This window comes from Hyla sarda, chromosome 1 (assembly GCF_029499605.1).
Source record: "Hyla sarda isolate aHylSar1 chromosome 1, aHylSar1.hap1, whole genome shotgun sequence".
In the NCBI taxonomy this organism is placed as follows: domain Eukaryota; kingdom Metazoa; phylum Chordata; class Amphibia; order Anura; family Hylidae; genus Hyla; species Hyla sarda.
This window is the reverse complement of record NC_079189.1, coordinates 601,486,529-601,505,244: the sequence shown is the minus strand read 5'-3', so window position 1 is coordinate 601,505,244 and position 18,716 is coordinate 601,486,529. Positions and strand designations below refer to the sequence as shown.

Sequence of the window (18,716 nt, the reverse complement as noted above, 5' to 3'; positions counted from 1 at the left end):
GCACGGAGTGATGTGCAGGATCAAGGAGACCACAAACCCTGCTTGGAACATTTCCCCATGTTGGAGAAAGATGGTGATCTGGATGTGTTCCTGAGGGGATTTGAAAAGGTTTGCCGGCAGTTCCATCTACCTAAGGAACAGTGGGGACGATATCTAACCCCACGGCTGCGAGGGAAAGCTCTGGATGTGTTTGCTTCGCTTCCCTCTGAGAGTGACCAGGACTATGAGGCAATAAAATCTGCCCTGCTAAAAAGTTTTAATCTGACTCCAGAGGCTTATCGGAAAAGATTTAGGACTTTGCAACAAAGCGCCACAGAAAGCTGCACTGAACATGCAGGTCAGCTAAGGACTGCATTCAGGCTATGGACTGGGGGCCTACAAGTCACTACCTATGAGGCCCTGGAGGACTTGATGGTCCTGGATCAGTTTCTCCAAACACGGAGCTTTGAAGCCAGAGAGTGGATATTGGACCACAAGCCCAAGACAGCAACGGAAGCAGCAGAACTTGGAGATGACTTCGCCAACAACCGGGCACCGACCGCAAAGCGTGGATCTGCACAAGCCGGAGCAAGTGCCTGGAGGGGAGCCACACACCCACAGAGCACCACCAGCAGCACCAAGCCAGCCGGAAAGTTCTTGCCATCAGCACCAAGAGCAACAGGAGCCACCTTGGGTCAGGGGGACACCCGCCGATGTTACAGATGCAACAATATTGGGCACCTGAGTGCCACTTGCCCCAACAAAAAGAATTCTCCACCAGTAGCTGGAGGACACACAGCCATTCTTCTGGTGTCCGGAGCGGTGGAGAAAAGAGCGGATAACCTGCAGAGTGTAACTGTGGGTGACCGGGTGACAGTGGGTTTGCGAGATTCTGGAGCCTCCTTTACCTTGGTGCGGCCTGAAGTGGTGGATACAGAGGACATCCTCCCTGGAAGAACCATGGCTTTAAAAGGAATTGGAGGTGTGCGGCCTGCTGTGCCCAAGGCCCGTGTGTACCTGGATTGGGGTACAGACCAAGGTTTGCTGGAGGTGGGGGTCTCTGAGGACATCCCTGTTAATGTTCTACTGGGGAATGATTTGGGTCGGATGCTCTGTCATTATGCTCCAGAGGACACTACCTGCACACCGGAAGGGCTAGGAGAGAGCCCTGTTCATTCTGAGGTACTGTGCGAGACTTTGGGAGACACTGCAAAATGTGGTAACTGGGAGAGAGTGCAGGGGATTGATAATTGTTTACCTGTGACTGAACCAGTAATGTTTTCCAAAAGTGGAATGGGGTGTATTGTGACATGTGGTGATAATGCATTGCCAATGCCAAAACCTAGTGGAGATGGGCTAGGGGGAGGGGTTGGTGTGCCCCTGGTGACATTTAAGGATGAGGGACCAGCAGTGAGTGATATGTCCCAATCCTGTGAGCCTAAGAAGGATGAGGGATCAGCAGTGAGCTTTATGTCCCAATCCTGCGAGCCTAGGAAGGATGAGGGATCAGCAGTGAGCTTTATGTCCCAATCCTGTAAGTCTAAGAAGGATGAGGGATCAGCAGTGAGCTTTATGTCCCAATCCTGTGAGCCTAGGAATGATGAGGGATCAGCAGTGAGCTTTATGTCCCAATCCTGTGAGTCTAAGAAGGATGAGGGATCAGCAGTGAGCTTTATGTCCCAATCCTGTAAGTCTAAGGAGGAGGAGGGAAATGAGCATTTCCGGGAAGCTCTGCGCAGTGACCCTTCCCTTGAAGGTCTGAGACAACGTGCTGAACATACAGGTGTTGACACAGATGGGCATCGGGTATATTGGGAAAATGATATCTTGTACTGGGAGTCCCTTTCCAAAGGCATGCTAGGGGCCCAGGAGAGAGAAAGGCAGCTTAATCAGGTACTAGGCCCGTTCAGTGCAATCTTTGCCTGGGAATGCATCAAGAAGAGAAATAGAGTAGTAAAGGAGACAGATCTATCAGCCTGGAAAGGCAAGATCTCCCTGTCCCCATCTTAAGGGGGAGGTGTCAGGCCCAAGGCCTGATTATGGAAACATACCTGTGTTTTATTATTGCATCTGTGTATAAACTAAGACCTGGGGGGTGAGGGGTCATTCAGACGGTGTATCCTGTGTCTTTTGTATATTGAAGTTTATTGGGGGGGTCTGGCTGTGTGTTTACATCGTCTTTGAAGTCCTGCATATAATCAACCAGATAAGAGGGCCAGGAAGAGAGATGCCCCCCTGGTGGTATCAGAGGGGAGGGGGGAATGGAGTCCCTCCAAAAAGGAGATATATAATATGTAACAATGCTAGAGTCGGGGTTAAGATCTGTGCCCCAAGCTGACAAGACCATCCTAAGAACAGCTGGAGACCCTCTCTCATGGACTGCTATAATATCAATGCTGTAAGAACTTCATTTTTACTTTTCTGAACTTGATTGCTAAACTCTTATATATATTCTTATACCTGTATGTCATTTGTTAATTTTTATGCATAGCACTGTGATACCTTTTATCAGATTAAATGTTTAATTAATCAGCTCTGGTCTTTGATCTCTAAATATATGAGCTCACCTCTCTGAAGGCAGCTCGGATGAAACACGTTTATCTAAGGGTTAATTTGGTGACTTGCTGGGACTAGTAGTGGATACCCAGAGGTCTGGCGGCTTTAACCCTTGCACCATCACACTCTCTCTAGCGTCTTGGCTGGACCGATAGGGTGTGATCGTGACACCTGGGTTCCTCCTAATGCAAGACAATGCTAGACCTCATGTAGCTGGAGTGTGTCGGCAGTTCCTGCAAGAGGAAGGCATTGATGCTATGGACTGGCCCGCTAGTTCCCCAGACCTGAATCCGATTGAGCACATCTGGGACATCATGTCTCACACCACAGACTGTCCAGGAGTTGGCGGATGTACGGTGTCCATTTTAGTACATCGTCAGACGTAACTCCGTCCTCCGTCAGGTGAAACGGTGTCCCGCCTCCTACCTCGGACCAATCGCCAACAGTCGTCAGCTGCAACTCCATCCTCCTTCATGTGAAACGGCGTCCCGCCTCCTCCCTCACACCAATCGCCATCCTCCTTCAGCCACAATTCCATCCTCCCTCATCCAAAACTCCGTCGTCCAAAACGCTGTCATGCCTCAAACGAGAATAGTCTTCCTGCAACTTCCTGACGCATAGCAGAACCGACGCTGCACAACATTGTATAGCAGAGTTGAAACTGTGAAACTTGTACGTGTACTACAGACACTACATGTGCTACAGAGTCTGTATAGCAGAGTCGACACTGAATAGCGTGTACAGAAGAACCCGTATAGCAGTGCTGACACTGAATAGCGTGTACAAAAGAACCCGTATAGCAGAGAGCTGACACTGACTCGGCTCTTTAACACGGCAGGAAAGTTTTTTGTCTGAGAGAGTTTCAGATGAGAGACTTTAGGATGACACAGGAGGGAGGAGGGAGTTGCGGCTGACGCCTGACAGAGATTGGCCCGAGGGAGAAGGCTGGACGCTGTTTCACCTGACGGGGGACGGAGCTACATCTGACGATTGACTATGTCCTAAAATGGACACTGTACGGATGCTTTAGTCCAGGTCTGGGAGAACATCCCTTAGGAGACCATCCGCCACCTCATCAGGAGCATGCCCAGGCGTTGTAGGGAGGTCATACGGTCACATGGAGGCCACACACACTTCTGAGCCTCATTTTGACTTGTTTTAACTCCTTAAGGACTTAGGGCATACCTGTACGCCCTGAGTCCGCTCCCGTTCTGTAGCAGTTTGGGCCGGGCCTCTAACAATGGCCGGGACCCGTGGCTAATAGCACGCGGTACTGATCACGGTGCAGCGCGCTCTTAACCCTTTAGACACAGCATTCAAAGTTGATCGCCACATCTAAAGTGAAACTAAAACATTGCCGGTTAGCTCAGGGGGCTGTTCGGGATCGCCATGGCGAACAGCTGTAGGACAGCAGGAGGGTCCCTTACCTGCCTCCTGGTGTTCGATCGCCGAATGACTGCTCAGTGCCTGAGATCCAGGCATGAGCAATCATGCGGCAGAATCATCGATCATTGGTTTCCTATGAGAAACCATTGATCAATGTAAAAGATCAGAGTGTGCAGTTATAGCCCCCTATGGGATAACAATGATCAATGTAAAAGATCAGTGTGTGCAGTGTTATAGGTCCCTATGGGAGCTATATCATTGCAAAATAAAAGTGAAAAAAATAAGTTAATAAAGATAATTTAACCCCTTCCCTAATAAAAGTTTGAATCACCCCCATTTCCCATTTAAAAAAAGAAGTGTAAATAAAAATAAACATGTGGTATCGCCATGTGTTGAAATGTCCGAATTATAAAAATATGTTGTTAATTAAACCGCACGGTCAATGGTGTGCGCGCCAAAAAATACCAAAGTCCAAAATAGAGTATTTTTGGTCACTTTTTATGTCATGAAAAAATGAATAAAAAGCCATCAAAAAGTCCAATCAATACAAAAATGATACCGCTAAAAACTTCAGATCACGGCGCAAAAAATGAATCCTCATCCCGGCCTGTTCACGGAAAAAAAGTTATAAGGGTCAGAATATGAGAATTTTTAACATATAAATTTTCCTGCATGTAGTTATGATTCCGAAGTACGACAATATCCAACCTATATAAGTAGGGGATCATTTTAACCGTATGGACCTACAGAATAAAGATAAGGTGTTATTTTTACCGAAAAATGCACTGCGTAGAAACGGAAGCCCCCAAAAGTTACAAAATGAAATTTTTTCTTCAATTTTGTCGCACAATTAATTTTTTTTCCATTTCGCCGTGGATGTATTGGTAAAATCACTAATGTCACTGCAAAGTAGAATTGGTGGCGCAAAAAATAAGCCATCATATGGAATTTTATGTGCAAAATTTAAAGCGTTATGATTTTTAAAAGGTGATGAGGAAAAAATGAAAATGCAAAAACGGAAAAACGCTGAGTCCTTAACCCCTTAAGGATGCAGGACCTAAATGTACGTCCTGGTGCGGTGGTACTTAACGCACCAGGACGTACATTTACGCCCTGTGCATAACCGCGGGCATCGGAGTGATGCCCGTGTCATGCGCGGCTGATCCCGGCTGCTGATCGCAGCCTGGGACCCGCCGGCAATGGCCGATGACCGCGATCTCGCGGGCGTCCGCCATTAACCCCTCAGGTGCCGGGATCAATACAGATCCCGGCATCTGCGGCAGTGCGCGATTTGAATGAATGATCGGATCGCCCGCAGCTCTGCTGCGGGGATCAGATCATTCATAACGCCGCACGGAGGTCCCCTCACCTTCCTCCGTCCGGCTCCCGGCGTCTCCTGCTCTGGTCTGAGATCGAGCAGACCAGAGCAGAAGATGACCGATAATACTGATCTGTTCTATGTCCTATACATAGAACAGATCAGTATTAGCAATCATGGTATTGCTATGAATAGTCCCCTATGGGGACTATTCAAGTGTAAAAAAAAATGTTAAAAAATTTAAAAGTAAAAAAAAAGTGAAAAATCCCCTCCCCCAATAAAAAAGTAAAACGTCCGTTTTTTCCTATTTTACTCTAAAAAGCGTAAAAAATAAATTTTATAGACATATTTGGTATCGCCGCGTGCGTAAATGTCCGAACTATTAAAATAAAATGTTAATGATCCCGTACGGTGAACGGCGTGAACGAAAAAAAAAAGTCCAAAATTGCTATTTTTTTTAATACATTTTATTAAAAAAAAAAATTATAAAAAATGTATTAAAAGTTTTTTATATGAAAATGTGGTATCAAAAAAAAGTAAAGATCATGGCGCAAAAAATTAGCCCTCATACCGCCGCTTATACGGAAAAATAAAAAAGTTAGAGGTCATCAAAATAAAGGGATTATAAACGTACTAATTTGGTTTAAAAGTTTGTGATTTTTTTTAAGCACAACAATAATATAAAAGTATGTAATAATGGGTATCATTTTAATCGTATTGACCCTCAGAATAAAGAAAACATGTCATTTTTACCATAAATTGTACGGCGTGAAAACGAAACCTTCCAAAATTAGCAAAATTGCGTTTTTCTTTTTAATTTCCCCACAAAAAGTGTGTTTTGGTTGCGCCATACATTTTATGATATAATGAGTGATGTCATTACAAAGGACAACTGGTCGCGCAAAAAACAAGCCCTCATACTAGTCTGTGGATGAAAATATAAAAGAGTTATGATTTTTAGAAGGCGAGGAGGAAAAAATGAGTCCTTAAGGGGTTAAGGGGAACTCCGGGGGGGAAAGAAGTAGAAAAGAAATGTTTTCAGATCAACTGGTGCCTGAAAGTTAAACAGATTTGTAAATTACGTTTATTAAAAAATCTTAATCCTTCCAGTACTTATTAGATGCTGTATAAAACAGAAATGTGTGAATTTCTTTCCTGTCTAACAACAGTTCTCTCTACTGAAACCTCTGTCCGTGTCAGAACTGTCCAGATTAGAATCATATCCCCATAGAAAACCTCTCCTACTGGACAGTTCCCGACACGGACAGAGGTGTCAGTAGAGAGCACTGTTGTAAGGCTGGAAAGAACTTCACAAATTTCTCTGCAGTATATCTGTAGTATATAGAAGCTGATAAGTACTAGAAGGGTTAAGATTTTTAAATAAAAGGGATCTACAAACCTTTTTAACTTTCTTGCACCAGTTGATTTGAAAAAAACTTTTTTTCCACCGGAGTTCCCCTTTAAGGGGTTAAGGGGTTAACCCCTTAACCCCTTCAGGACGGAGCCCATTTTGGCCTTAAGGACCGGAGCCTTTTTTGCACATCTGACCACTGTCACTTTAAACATCAATAACTCTGGAATGCTTTTAGTTATCATTCTGATTCCGAGATTGTTTTTTCGTGACATATTCTACTTTAACATAGTGGTAAATTTTTGTTGATACTTGCATCCTTTCTTGGTGAAAAATCCGTAAATTTGATGAAAAATTTGAAAATTTTGCATTTTTCTAACTTTGAAGCTCTCTGCTTGTAAGGAAAATGGATATTACGAATACATTTTTTTTTGGTTCACATATACAATATGTCTACTTTATATTTTCATCATAAAATTGATGAGTTTTTACTTTTGGAAGACACCAGAGGGCTTCAAAGTTCAGCAGCAATTTTCCGATTTTTCACAAAATTTTCAAACTCAGTATTTTTCAGGGACCAGTTCAGGTTTGAAGTGGATTTGAAGGGTCTTCATATTAGAAATACCCCATAAATGACCCCATTATAAAAACTACACCCCCCAAAGTATTCAAAATGACATTCAGTCAGCGTTTTAACCCTTTAGGTGTTTCACACGAATAGCAGCAAAGTGAAGGAGAAAATTCACAATCTTCATTTTTTACACTTACATGTTCTTGTAGACCCAATTTTTGAATTTTTACAAGGGGTAAAAGGACAAAATTTTTACTTGTATTTGTAGCCCAATTTCTCTCGAGTAAGCACATACCTCATATGTCTATGTAAAGTGTTCGGCGGGCGCAGTAGAGGGCTCAGAAGGGAAGGAGCGACAAGGGGATTTTGGAGAGTACGTTTTTCTGAAATGGTTTTTGGGGGGCATGTTACCTTTAGGAAGCCCTTATGGTGCCAGAACAGCAAAAAAAAAACACATGGCATACCATTTTGGAAACTAGACTCCTCGGGGAATGTAACATGGGATAATGTGAACCTTAATACCCCACAGGTGTTTCACGACTTTTGCAAATGTAAAAAAAAAAAATTTTTTACCTAAAATGCTTGTTTTCCCAAAAATTTTTTATTTTTAAAAAGGGTATTACCAGAAAATACCCCTAAAAATTTGAAGCCCAATTTCTCCCGATTCAGAAAACACCCCATATGGGTGTGAAAAGTGCTCTGCTGGCGCACTACAGGTCTCGGAAGAGAAGGAGTCACATTTGGCTTTTTGAAAGCAAATTTTGCTCTGGGGGCATGCCGCATTTAGGAAGCCCCTATGGTGCCAGGACAGCAAAAAAAAAACCACATGGCATACCATTTTGGAAACTAGACCCCTTGGGGAACGTAACAAGGGGTTAAGTGAACCTTTATACCCCACACGTGTTTCACGACTTTTGCATATGTAAAAAAATATATTTTTTTTTACCTAAAATGCTTGTTTTCCCAAAAATTTTACATTTTTAAAAAGGGTAAAAGCAGAAAATACCCCCCAAAGTTTGTAACACAATTTCTCCCGAGTACGGCGATACCCCATATGTGACCCTAAACTGTTGCCTTGAAATACGACAGGGCTCCGAAGTGAGAGCGCCATGCGCATTTGAGGCCTAAATTAGGGACTTGCATAGGGGTGGACATAGGGGTATTCTACGCCAGTGATTCCCAAACAGGGTGCCTCCAGCTGTTGCAAAACTCCCAGCATGCCTGGACAGTCAACGGCTGTCCGACAATACTGGGAGTTGTTTTGCAACAGCTGGAGGCTCCGTTCTGGAAACAGTGGCGTACCAGACGTTTTTCATTTTTATTGGGGAGGGGGGCTGTATAGGGGTATGTGTATACGTAGTGTTTTTTAATTTTTATTTTATTTTTTGTGTTAGTGTAGGATGTTCAGAAGGCTGGGGTACGGGAGTACCCCCTTTAAAGTACAATTCCTTGGAAATACTGAATGTATCGGGGTAATGCATTGTAGGCCACATTCAGGAGAGAGATGGGGCGGCACTTTTTTAAAATCCTCTCTCTTTTCCTTCCTTTATACAAGATGGCGACAATTCCCTCCCTGATCGACATAGACATTCTGTACAGTTCCAACAGGTCCGGGGCAATGAGATCCCACAGGACTACATAGAGCTCTGCCGGTAGACCGTCACCACCCCAGGTCCTGCCGGGCCTAAGGGAATTAGCGGTGTAGTCCACCATCAGGGGAGCGTCAATATTTTTACCTAGAAGATCAAGGATGTTATTGATGCTGGACAGGAACTCATCGGCAGCATCTTGATGGGTGGTCTTGGGGGAGTAGAGGTCACTGTATTAATCTCCGACGACTCCGATTACTTTCTCCGTCCTCGATGCAATGTTTCCGGTCGCCTCTCGCAGCCAAGTGAGAGGCGTATGGCGGGCGTGGAGCTGCCTGAAAAAGAAAGAGTTAAATGGGCACTCTTATTAAAACAAATTTTTGCTATAGCGCTCCTTATGGTAAATAAAAAAATCTTTCTAATGTACTTTGTATTAAAAAAAAAAGAAGTTTTATTTGTGTTTAAAAAAGCTGCCACTAGGTGTCTCCCTACTTGTCCAGAGCACATTTCCCCCATCTCTTGCACAGACTTTGGACTCCTGCTGACCTGGCAGAAGTCCAAAATCAGGAAATGCTGAGGTGGGGTGTGTGCAGCCTTAGCCAAATCATAGCTCATCTCACACTGAACTGCTCTGGGCTGTGTGTAGCAGAGTGAGGGAGGAAGTTCTCCCCTGTACGGCTTCAGATGATGTCACGCCTCCTTCCCAGTATGTGAATCTGACTGAGACTGAGCAGAAAGTACAGAGCGATATCAAGGTAGAAAACTAACAAATAATAAAAATAAAGGCAGGGGGTGGTTTATTATGATGGGGGCAGTGACCTTGTGCCGTCACGCCCCCTCCCATAGACATGAATGGAGGTGTCGTAGCATGATGGCTCAAGGGGGGTGGCGTGATGTCAGGTCTTCAGTCCCGAAAACAAAGATAGGACTGCTCTGCGAGCCATGGGGGTTACTCCAGCTGTAGTTAACAAAGTGAGCCCCCATGGGACCCACAGCATCCCGCATGGACACCTGTCACTATCTCAATGAGCAGTTTTGAGGAGGAGTCGGGAGCTTTTCTAACAGAGAAGCGCCCATCTTCCTCGATGATGTTGACGTCTCCACCCAACACTATATGGACCTGATTGTTATATTGTCTCATCTTCTCTACATTCAGGCTCCTACATTAAAGAATTTTCTACAGGTATATGAGAGAATTCTCCTGAATGAGTGATCAGCGATGGAGAGAGACAGGAACAAGATGGCCGACAGGATAATAAACCTCACCCTACAGATACTCTTCCGGCTTACTGGAGAGGTGAGGGATTCTGGGAGTGATGTCACATGACCTCATTCTTATCTCTATAATAACAGATGGATATGACTGGAGAGGTGAGGGATTCTGGGAGTGATGTCACATGACCTCATTCTTATCTATGTAATAACAGATGGATATGACTGGAGAGGTGAGGGATTCTGGGAGTGATGTCACATGACCTCATTCTTATCTATGTAATAGATTGATATGACTGGAGAGGTGAGGGATTCTGGGAATGTATGTAGTGATATTAATGTGTCTCTGCATACACAGGATTACACAGTAGTGAAGAAGTCCTCTAGTGGGCGCTGTCGGGCCCCTGTGTGTGAAGGATGGGGAAGAACCCCTAGCCCAATCCCGGGGACCCCACCTCACCCCCTGATACATGAGGAAATGGAGGAACAGAAGATCCTAGAACTGATCAACAAGATGATTGAGCTGCTGACTGGAGAGGTGACCCTGCTGGGACATTATACAGTAATGGAGGGGTCTGGTGATGACTGGAGAGGTGACCCTGCTGGGACATTATACAGTAATGGAGGGGTCTGGTGATGACTGGAGAGGTGACACTGCTGGGAATGCTGGGACATTATACAGTAATGGAGGGGTCTGGTGATGACTGGAGAGGTGACACTGCTGGGACATTATACAGTAATGGAGGGGTCTGGTGATGACTGGAGAGGTGACCCTGCTGGGACATTATACAGTAATGGAGGGGTCTGGTGATGACTGGAGAGATGACACTGCTGGGACATTATACAGTAATGGAGGGGTCTGGTGATGACTGGAGAGGTGACACTGCTGGGAATGCTGGGACATTATACAGTAATGGAGGGGTCTGGTGATGACTGGAGAGGTGACACTGCTGGGACATTATACAGTAATGGAGGGGTCTGGTGATGACTGGAGAGGTGACACTGCTGGGACATTATACAGTAATGGAGGGGTCTGGTGATGACTGGAGAGGTGGGAATGCTGGGACATTATACAGTAATGGAGGGGTCTGGTGATGACTGGAGAGGTGACACTGCTGGGAATGCTGGGACATTATACAGTAATGGAGGGGTCTGGTGATGACTGGAGAGGTGACACTGCTGGGACATTATACAGCAATGGAGGGGTCTGGTGATGACTGGAGAGGTGACACTGCTGGGAATGCTGGGACATTATACAGTAATGGAGGGGTCTGGTGATGACTGGAGAGGTGACACTGCTGGGACATTATACAGTAATGGAGGGGTCTGGTGATGACTGGAGAGGTGACCCTGCTGGGAATGCTGGGACATTATACAGTAATGGAGGGGTCTGGTGATGACTGGAGAGGTGACACTGCTGGGAATGCTGGGACATTATACAGTAATGGAGGGGTCTGGTGATGACTGGAGAGGTGACACTGCTGGGACATTATACAGTAATGGAGGGGTCTGGTGATGACTGGAGAGGTGACACTGCTGGGAATGCTGGGACATTATACAGTAATGGAGGGGTCTGGTGATGACTGGAGAGGTGACACTGCTGGGAATGCTGGGACATTATACAGTAATGGAGGGGTCTGGTGATGACTGGAGAGGTGACACTGCTGGGACATTATACAGTAATGGAGGGTTCTGGTGATGACTGGAGAGGTGACCCTGCTGGGAATGCTGGGACATTATACAGTAATGGAGGGGTCTGGTGATGACTGGAGAGGTGACACTGCTGGGAATGCTGCTACATTATACAGTAATGGAGGGGTCTGGTGATGACTGGAGAGGTGACACTGCTGGGAATGCTGGGACATTATACAGTAATGGAGGGGTCTGGTGATGACTGGAGAGGTGACACTGCTGGGAATGCTGGGACATTATACAGTAATGGAGGGGTCTGGTGATGACTGGAGAGGTGACACTGCTGGGAATGCTGGGACATTATACAGTAACACCACTGGAGGGGTTGGGGTGATGACTGTATCATTGTGTGTCAGGTTCCTATAAGGTGTCAGGACGTGGCGGTCTATTTCTCCATGGAGGAGTGGGAGTATGTAGAAGGACACAAGGATCAGTACAAGGATCAGGTGATGATGGAGGATCAGCAGCCCCTCACATCAGCAGGTAATAGACATGACTATATACACACGTCCTCTCATTATTTGTATGTAAAGAATGAATTCAGTCTCTGTATGTGTTCCCTACAGTCAGATCCAGTAAGAGAACAGCAGCAGAGAGGTGTCCCCGTCCTCTTCTTCCACAGGATCAGGATCAGGTAGATGGAGATATTCCCTATGATCTGTAGAAGGGCTGTGAAGCTCTTGTGTTCAGTCTTGTTTTATCCTACAGTATTATATGCTTTATACTTGTGGAATGAGAAAGGTGGAGATGACAGGATAAAGCCGACCATAGACATTACATGTTGTCTGGATCTTCTCACAGTTTTCTGGCTATGGAGACTGCTGGTTGGAATAAGGAACCAACAGGTTGGATTTATACCCATCTGATCCTTTATTTCCCCTGAGACAAACCCCAGAGGTGTCTGGCAGGAGCTGATCTCCTCCACTGACACAACCTGAAGCCTGTCTAGCCATGGGGGATATACACTGATCTGCCATTACATTAATACCAATAATATTGTGTAGATCCCCCTCATACTAAGACACCACAAGAGCTCTTAAAGGGTACCTTTCATCAAAAAAACTTTTGATATATTATAGATTAATGTATGCAGAATAACTTTCCAATAGCATGTTATTAAAAAATATGCTTCTTTCTATTTAATTTTCCACTTTGAAAAAGTGACCACTAGGGGTCTCCCTACCAGTCCTTTTTTATAGATTTCTGACTCATGCAGGAGTCCTAAATCTCAGACTGCAGCTGGGACACAGACAAGCGCAACATTGCTCCCTGGCAGTGAGCAGTGGTGAGTTTGTCTGTGTTCCGGATACAGTCTGAGATTTAGGACTCCTGCATGAGTCTGAAATCTATAAAAAAAAGGACTGGTAGGGAGACCCCTAGTGGTCACTTTTTCAAATTGGAAAATTAAATAGAAAGAATCATATTTTTTAATAACATGCTATTGGAAAGTTATTCTGCATACTTTAATCTATAATATATCAAAAGTTTTTTTTGATGAAAGGTACCCTTTAAAGTTTGCTGTAGTATCTGGCACCAAGACACTCACTTGCTGCCTAATATACTGTATCTTACCCCACCATAGTCACATGATAATGTTATCAGTCATAGTGGTTTTGGCTGATCAGTATACATGTGATTGAGGTTGTTATTGATCCATCATCTAATACAAGGGTCTCAAACTCAAATTATCTGGGGGTTGCTTGAGGTAGAGGCTGGTTGAGGCTGGGCCACTTCAGGTATTCCACAAAAAGTTCCCCCACAATTGGTAGGCTGCATAGTTCCCCCACATTAGGTAGGCTGCATAGTTCCCCCACATTAGGTAGGCTGCATAGTTCCCCCACATTAGGTAGGCTGCATAGTTCCACCACATTAGGTAGGCTGCATAGTTCCACCACATTAGGTAGGCTGCATAGTTCCCCCACATTAGGTAGGCTGCATAGTTCCCCCACATTAGGTAGGCAGTGGTCCCCACAGACATACAGCCTCCAGCCACACATTATATGGCTGGAGGCTGTATGTCTGTGTGCTGCCCCACTTTGGTGCAGCGACCACCGCTCCTCTGGTCCGGGGTCAGGACCTACCTTACTGCTATGGCCTATGGGCCTTAGCAGTAGGTCCTGGAACCCGAGGAGCAGAAGTCGGAGAACTGAAGCTGGCGTGCCGCTGGTAACTTACTATGCTGTCCACCCCGTGTTTTCTCCTGCATGCTGCTCTGCTCATATGGGCGCACGGCTGAGTTGTCAGTGATGTCCCTTTTTGAGCTACCTCCCACAGCCACTGCATTTTTTAAGTGGCCACGGCCCTGCAGGGGAATAAGCAGGTCATCCTTGTGACCTGAAACAATCTTTTGGGACACAGGGATGTAATAAATTGTGACTGGACAGGGGGCCACAAAATATTCCCCGGGCCTCAATTGGCCCATGGGCCGCAAGTTTGAGACCCTGATCTAATAGGAGACCTGCAGCTATGTGGCTCAGATAATTCCTCCTCTTATTTTTGGTCCTTATGATAATTAATGATATTTTCTGCACAAATAAAACGTCCCACAAGACTTCTTCTACTGTCTGATGACTTTTACAATATTTCTTTCATGAATCAGGTTGAAGATCTGAAGAATATTTATGGTATACACATAATAGTAAAAGAAGAGGAGACAGATGTGAGCGGTGATGAGCAGTATAAGGAGGACATTCCTACAAGGAAAGATCTGATGTATATTAATGCTACAGACATAAGGGAAGAAGAAGAGACAGATAAGAGCGGTGATGAGCAGTATAAGGAGGACATTTCTACAGGAAAAGATCTGATGTACATTAATGCTACAGATATAAGGGAAGAAGAAGAGACAGATGTGAGCGGTGATGAGCAGTATAAGGAAGACATTCCTACAGGGAAAGGTCTGATCTATATGAATGCTATAAAAGTAAAAGAAGAGGAGACAGATGTGAGCCGTGATGATCAGTATAAGGGGGACATTCCTACAGATAATCGTCCAGGTGAGTAGTAACCATTAAATGCAAAGAGTCACAAATTCGTTATAAAATTGTTCAAAGGGAATTTGGCGCCAGAGATCAGTTTAAATTTTGAGTGTAATTTTTTATTTTACTATATGTACATCTTGCCTGATAGTATCAGAGTATCGTTTCAAATGCCTGCCACCCGCAAAGATTTCCATGAACACATACGTTCCTCAGTTTGTCCGCATTTCAGCCAGTAGGTCCGGCTGCTGGATCTTCCCTGTAAGCGGTCCAGTTCAGGGACCCTTTCATTGAGTGGAGAGGGGGGGGGGATACAGCAGCTGATAGAGGTTTGCTATGGGGATTTGCTTCTACTCTGGACAGTTCCCGAGACAGGTGTAATCAGAGAGCACTTAGACAGAAAAGAACAACTCAACTTCAGCAGCTCATAAGTACAGGAAGGATTAATATTTTTTTTATAGACGTAATTTTCAAATCTGTTTTAACTTTCTGGCACCAGTTGATTTAAAAAAAAATGTTTTCTAGGGGAGTACCCCTTTTAAACTGCTTATTGGTCCTTGAATGCTAGCCCAAACCCTCCTCTTGCTTTAGAAGCCAAAAAAAACAAAACAAGGCTAATAGTGGACTCAAACTTATGTAGATCCTATTTATATTGGATACAGAGGCCTTGAAGAAGATTAAAGGGGTATTCCGGCATTGACGTCACGCCACGCTCCTCCATTCATATCTATGGGAGGGGGCGTGACGGCCGCCGTGGTGTGACCTAACGAGGGGGCGTGGTGTGAAGTCACATCTCCAGTCCCACAAACACAGAGGTGAATGGAGATTCCCCTGCGATCAGACATCTTATCCCCTATCCTTTTTGGCTGGAATACCCCTTTAAGACTCTCCATGCCCTTCTCAAGAGAGGATAGGAAGTTCTTATCTGCTGAAAGCCGTTAAGACGTGTCATGGGAGTCGAAGAGGAATACCGAGATACCTCGGGAATAAAACGTTGGACCAACCCATTAGAATGTCAGGAATGTTATCCTGAATGATAGTAAGTAGAGATGAGCGAACTTACAGTAAATTCGATTCGTCACGAACTTCTCGGCTCGGCAGTTAAAGCCTTATCCTGCATAAATTAGTTCAGCTTTCAGGTGCTCCCGTGGGCTGGAAAAGGTGGATACAGTCCTAAGAGACTCTTTCCTAGGACTTTATCCACCTTTTCCAGCCCACGGGAGCACCTGAAAGCTGAACTAATTTATGCAGGATAAGTCATCAACTGCCGAGCCGAGAAGTTCGTGACGAATCGAATTTACTGTGAGTTCGCTCATCTCTAATAGTAAGGCATCAGAAAGATATATAAATAATAAAGGAACACACTGCAAGAGACCGATCTCAGAGATGAAATCCCAAAAAGTAGATTTACAAGTCCCCAAAGTGACCCATGGACCGCGAGATGGATGGTTTTCTTTAGAAAACCTGGGAAGACTCGGCAGCTCCTTTTAACGGGATACTCCCTTAGAAAACATTTTTTTTTTCTAAATCAACTGGTTCCAGATTTGTAAATTACTTCTATTAAAAAATCGTAATCCTTCCGGTACTTATCAGATGCTGTATGATCCACAGGAAGTTCTTTTATTTTTGAATTTCTTTTCTTGTCTGACCACAGTGCTCTCTGCTGCCACCTCTGTCCATTTTAGGAACTGTCCAGAGCAGGATAGGCTCCTACCCTGAACAGTTCCTAAAATGGACAGAGGTGTCAGTAGAGAGCACTGTGGTCAGACAGAAAGTAAATATACAACAGCTGATAAGTACAGGAAGGATTAAGATTTTTAAATAGAAAGTAAATTACAAATCTGTTTAACTTTCTGGCACCAGTTGATTTAAAAAAAATGCTTTCCAGGGGCGTACCCCTTTTAAAACCCAACACTGGTGGCAAGGCGCTTTACATCTGGCTATCCGAGCTAGAAGACCATATTGCTAATAAAATTCCTTGTGGGGACCTTTTTAGCCTCTATTCCTATATTAAAGGGGTACTTTGCCTTTGCATAGGGGATAAGATGTCTAGTAGCGGAGTACCCCTTTAACAGACTCATTGCTTACTAAACTTTTAATCAATTAAATATTATGAAAACAATGAACTTAAAGAGGTTATCCAGGAAAAATGTTTTTTTATATATCAACGGGCTCCAGAAAGTTAAACAGATTTGTAGATTACTTCTATTAAAAAATCTTAATCCTTTCAGTACTTATGAGCTTCTGAAGTTAAGGTTGTTCTTTTCTGTCTAAGTAATCTCTGATGACACGTGTCTCGGGAACCGCCCAGTTTAGAAGCAAATCCCCAAAGCAAACCTCTTCTAAACTGGGCGGTTCCCGAGACACGTGTCATCAGAGAGCACTTAGACAGAAAAGAACAACTCAACTTCATCAGCTCATAAGTACTCAAAGGATTAAGATTTTTTAATAGAAGTAATTTACAAATCTGTTTAACTTTCTGGAGCCAGTTGATATATATAAAAAAAAAGTTTTTTCTTGGATAACCCCTAAAGTTAAACAGATTTGTAAATTACTTCTATTAAAAAAATCTTAATCCTTCCAATAATTATCAGCTGCTGAAGTTGAGTTGTTCTTTTCTGTCTGACAACAGTGCTCTCTGCTGACATCTCTGCTTGTCTCGGGAACTGCACAGAGTAGAAGGGGTTTGCTATGGGGATTTGCTTCTACTCTGGACAGTTCCTGAGACAGGTGTCATCAGAGAGCACTTAGACAGAAAAGAACAACTCAACTTCAGCAGCTCATAAGTACTGGAAATTTACAAATCTGTTTAACTTTCTGGAGCAAGTTGATATATAAAAAAAAGTTTTTTTCCTGGATAATCCTTTTAAGAAAAACACCTACTTCCATATACCCATTCATCCGGACCATCAAAAATACCCCTGGTTTGTAGTTCTCTTCAAAGGAAAGACCCTCCACTTTCGGCTCGTAGCACTTCTTTTTGGCATCTCATTTGCCCCAAGACTCTTTCACAAATATTATGGCGGAAGTTATAGCCTTTTTAAGACTTCAAGACATCTTAGCTGAACCTGACCTGGACGATCTCTCGATTAGGGATCGAACGATTATCGGTATGGCCGATATTATGGGCCGATAATCACGATTTTGGGCATTATCGGTATCGGCAATTACCTTGCCGATAAGCCGATAATGCCCCGCCCCCCGCACCGTCAGGTGCGTCACTGCGCAGCGGCGTCTATGCAGCGTTACTAGGCCGGAGCCTGCCCGGAGTGGAGAAGAGGACCCCTGGAGAAGAAGGACAGGCCGGACCGGTTCACCCTCCACCCGGAACGCCGCCGGACACTACAGGAAGGATGGATGGCCCGGACCACCCTCCCCGGACGGTCCCTGCAGCAATTGGAAAGGTGAGTCAGGGTTCTGGGATGGACAGGGGTCTGTATAATATACTATACCTACAGTAGGCCCTCCAGCTGTTGCAAAACTACAACTCCCAGCATGCCCGGACAGCCAACGGCTGTCCGGGCATGCTGGGAGTAGTAGTTTTGCAACAGCTGGAGGCACCCCTAGGCGCGGTGCGGCGGGGGGGAGCGGTGGCGGTGATAGGTCTCAGGACCCCCGGACAGGCAGGGGGAGAGAAGCGGGTGGTGGCGGCGGCCTATGGCACCGCAAAAGCCACTGCAGTGCATTGATTTAAAGCGCCCGCTTTAAATCAATGATCTGCAGCGGTGTCGCGGGGGGATAAATAGCCGATAACTTATACCGGAATATCAGTATAAGTTATCGGCTATCGGGCCTAACCTCCACCGATTATCGGTATCGGTCCTAAAAAAAGACCTATCACCGCCACCGCTCCCCCCGCCGCACCGCGCCTAGGGGTGCCTCCAGCTGTTGCAAAACTACTACTCCCAGCATGCCCGGACAGCCGTGATAGGTCTTTTTTTAGGACCGATACCGATAATCGGTGGAGGTTAGGCCCGATAGCCGATAACTTATACTGATATTCCGGTATAAGTTATCGGCTATTTATCCCCCCGCGACACCGCTGCAGATCATTGATTTAAAGCGGGCGCTTTAAATCAATGCA

The 18,716-nt window shown here is 44.9% G+C and overlaps 1 protein-coding gene across 1 annotated transcript in view; it reads left to right on the top strand.

Moving 5' to 3' along the window:
- Nucleotides 1-18,716, top strand: part of LOC130293390 (oocyte zinc finger protein XlCOF7.1-like) — a 145,096-nt gene that overhangs the window by 63,624 nt on the left and 62,756 nt on the right. The window contains exon 7 of the mRNA XM_056542053.1: nt 14,456-14,650. Within this exon, the coding sequence (XP_056398028.1) occupies nt 14,456-14,650 (195 nt within the window). The remainder of the gene's footprint in view (nt 1-14,455; nt 14,651-18,716) is intronic.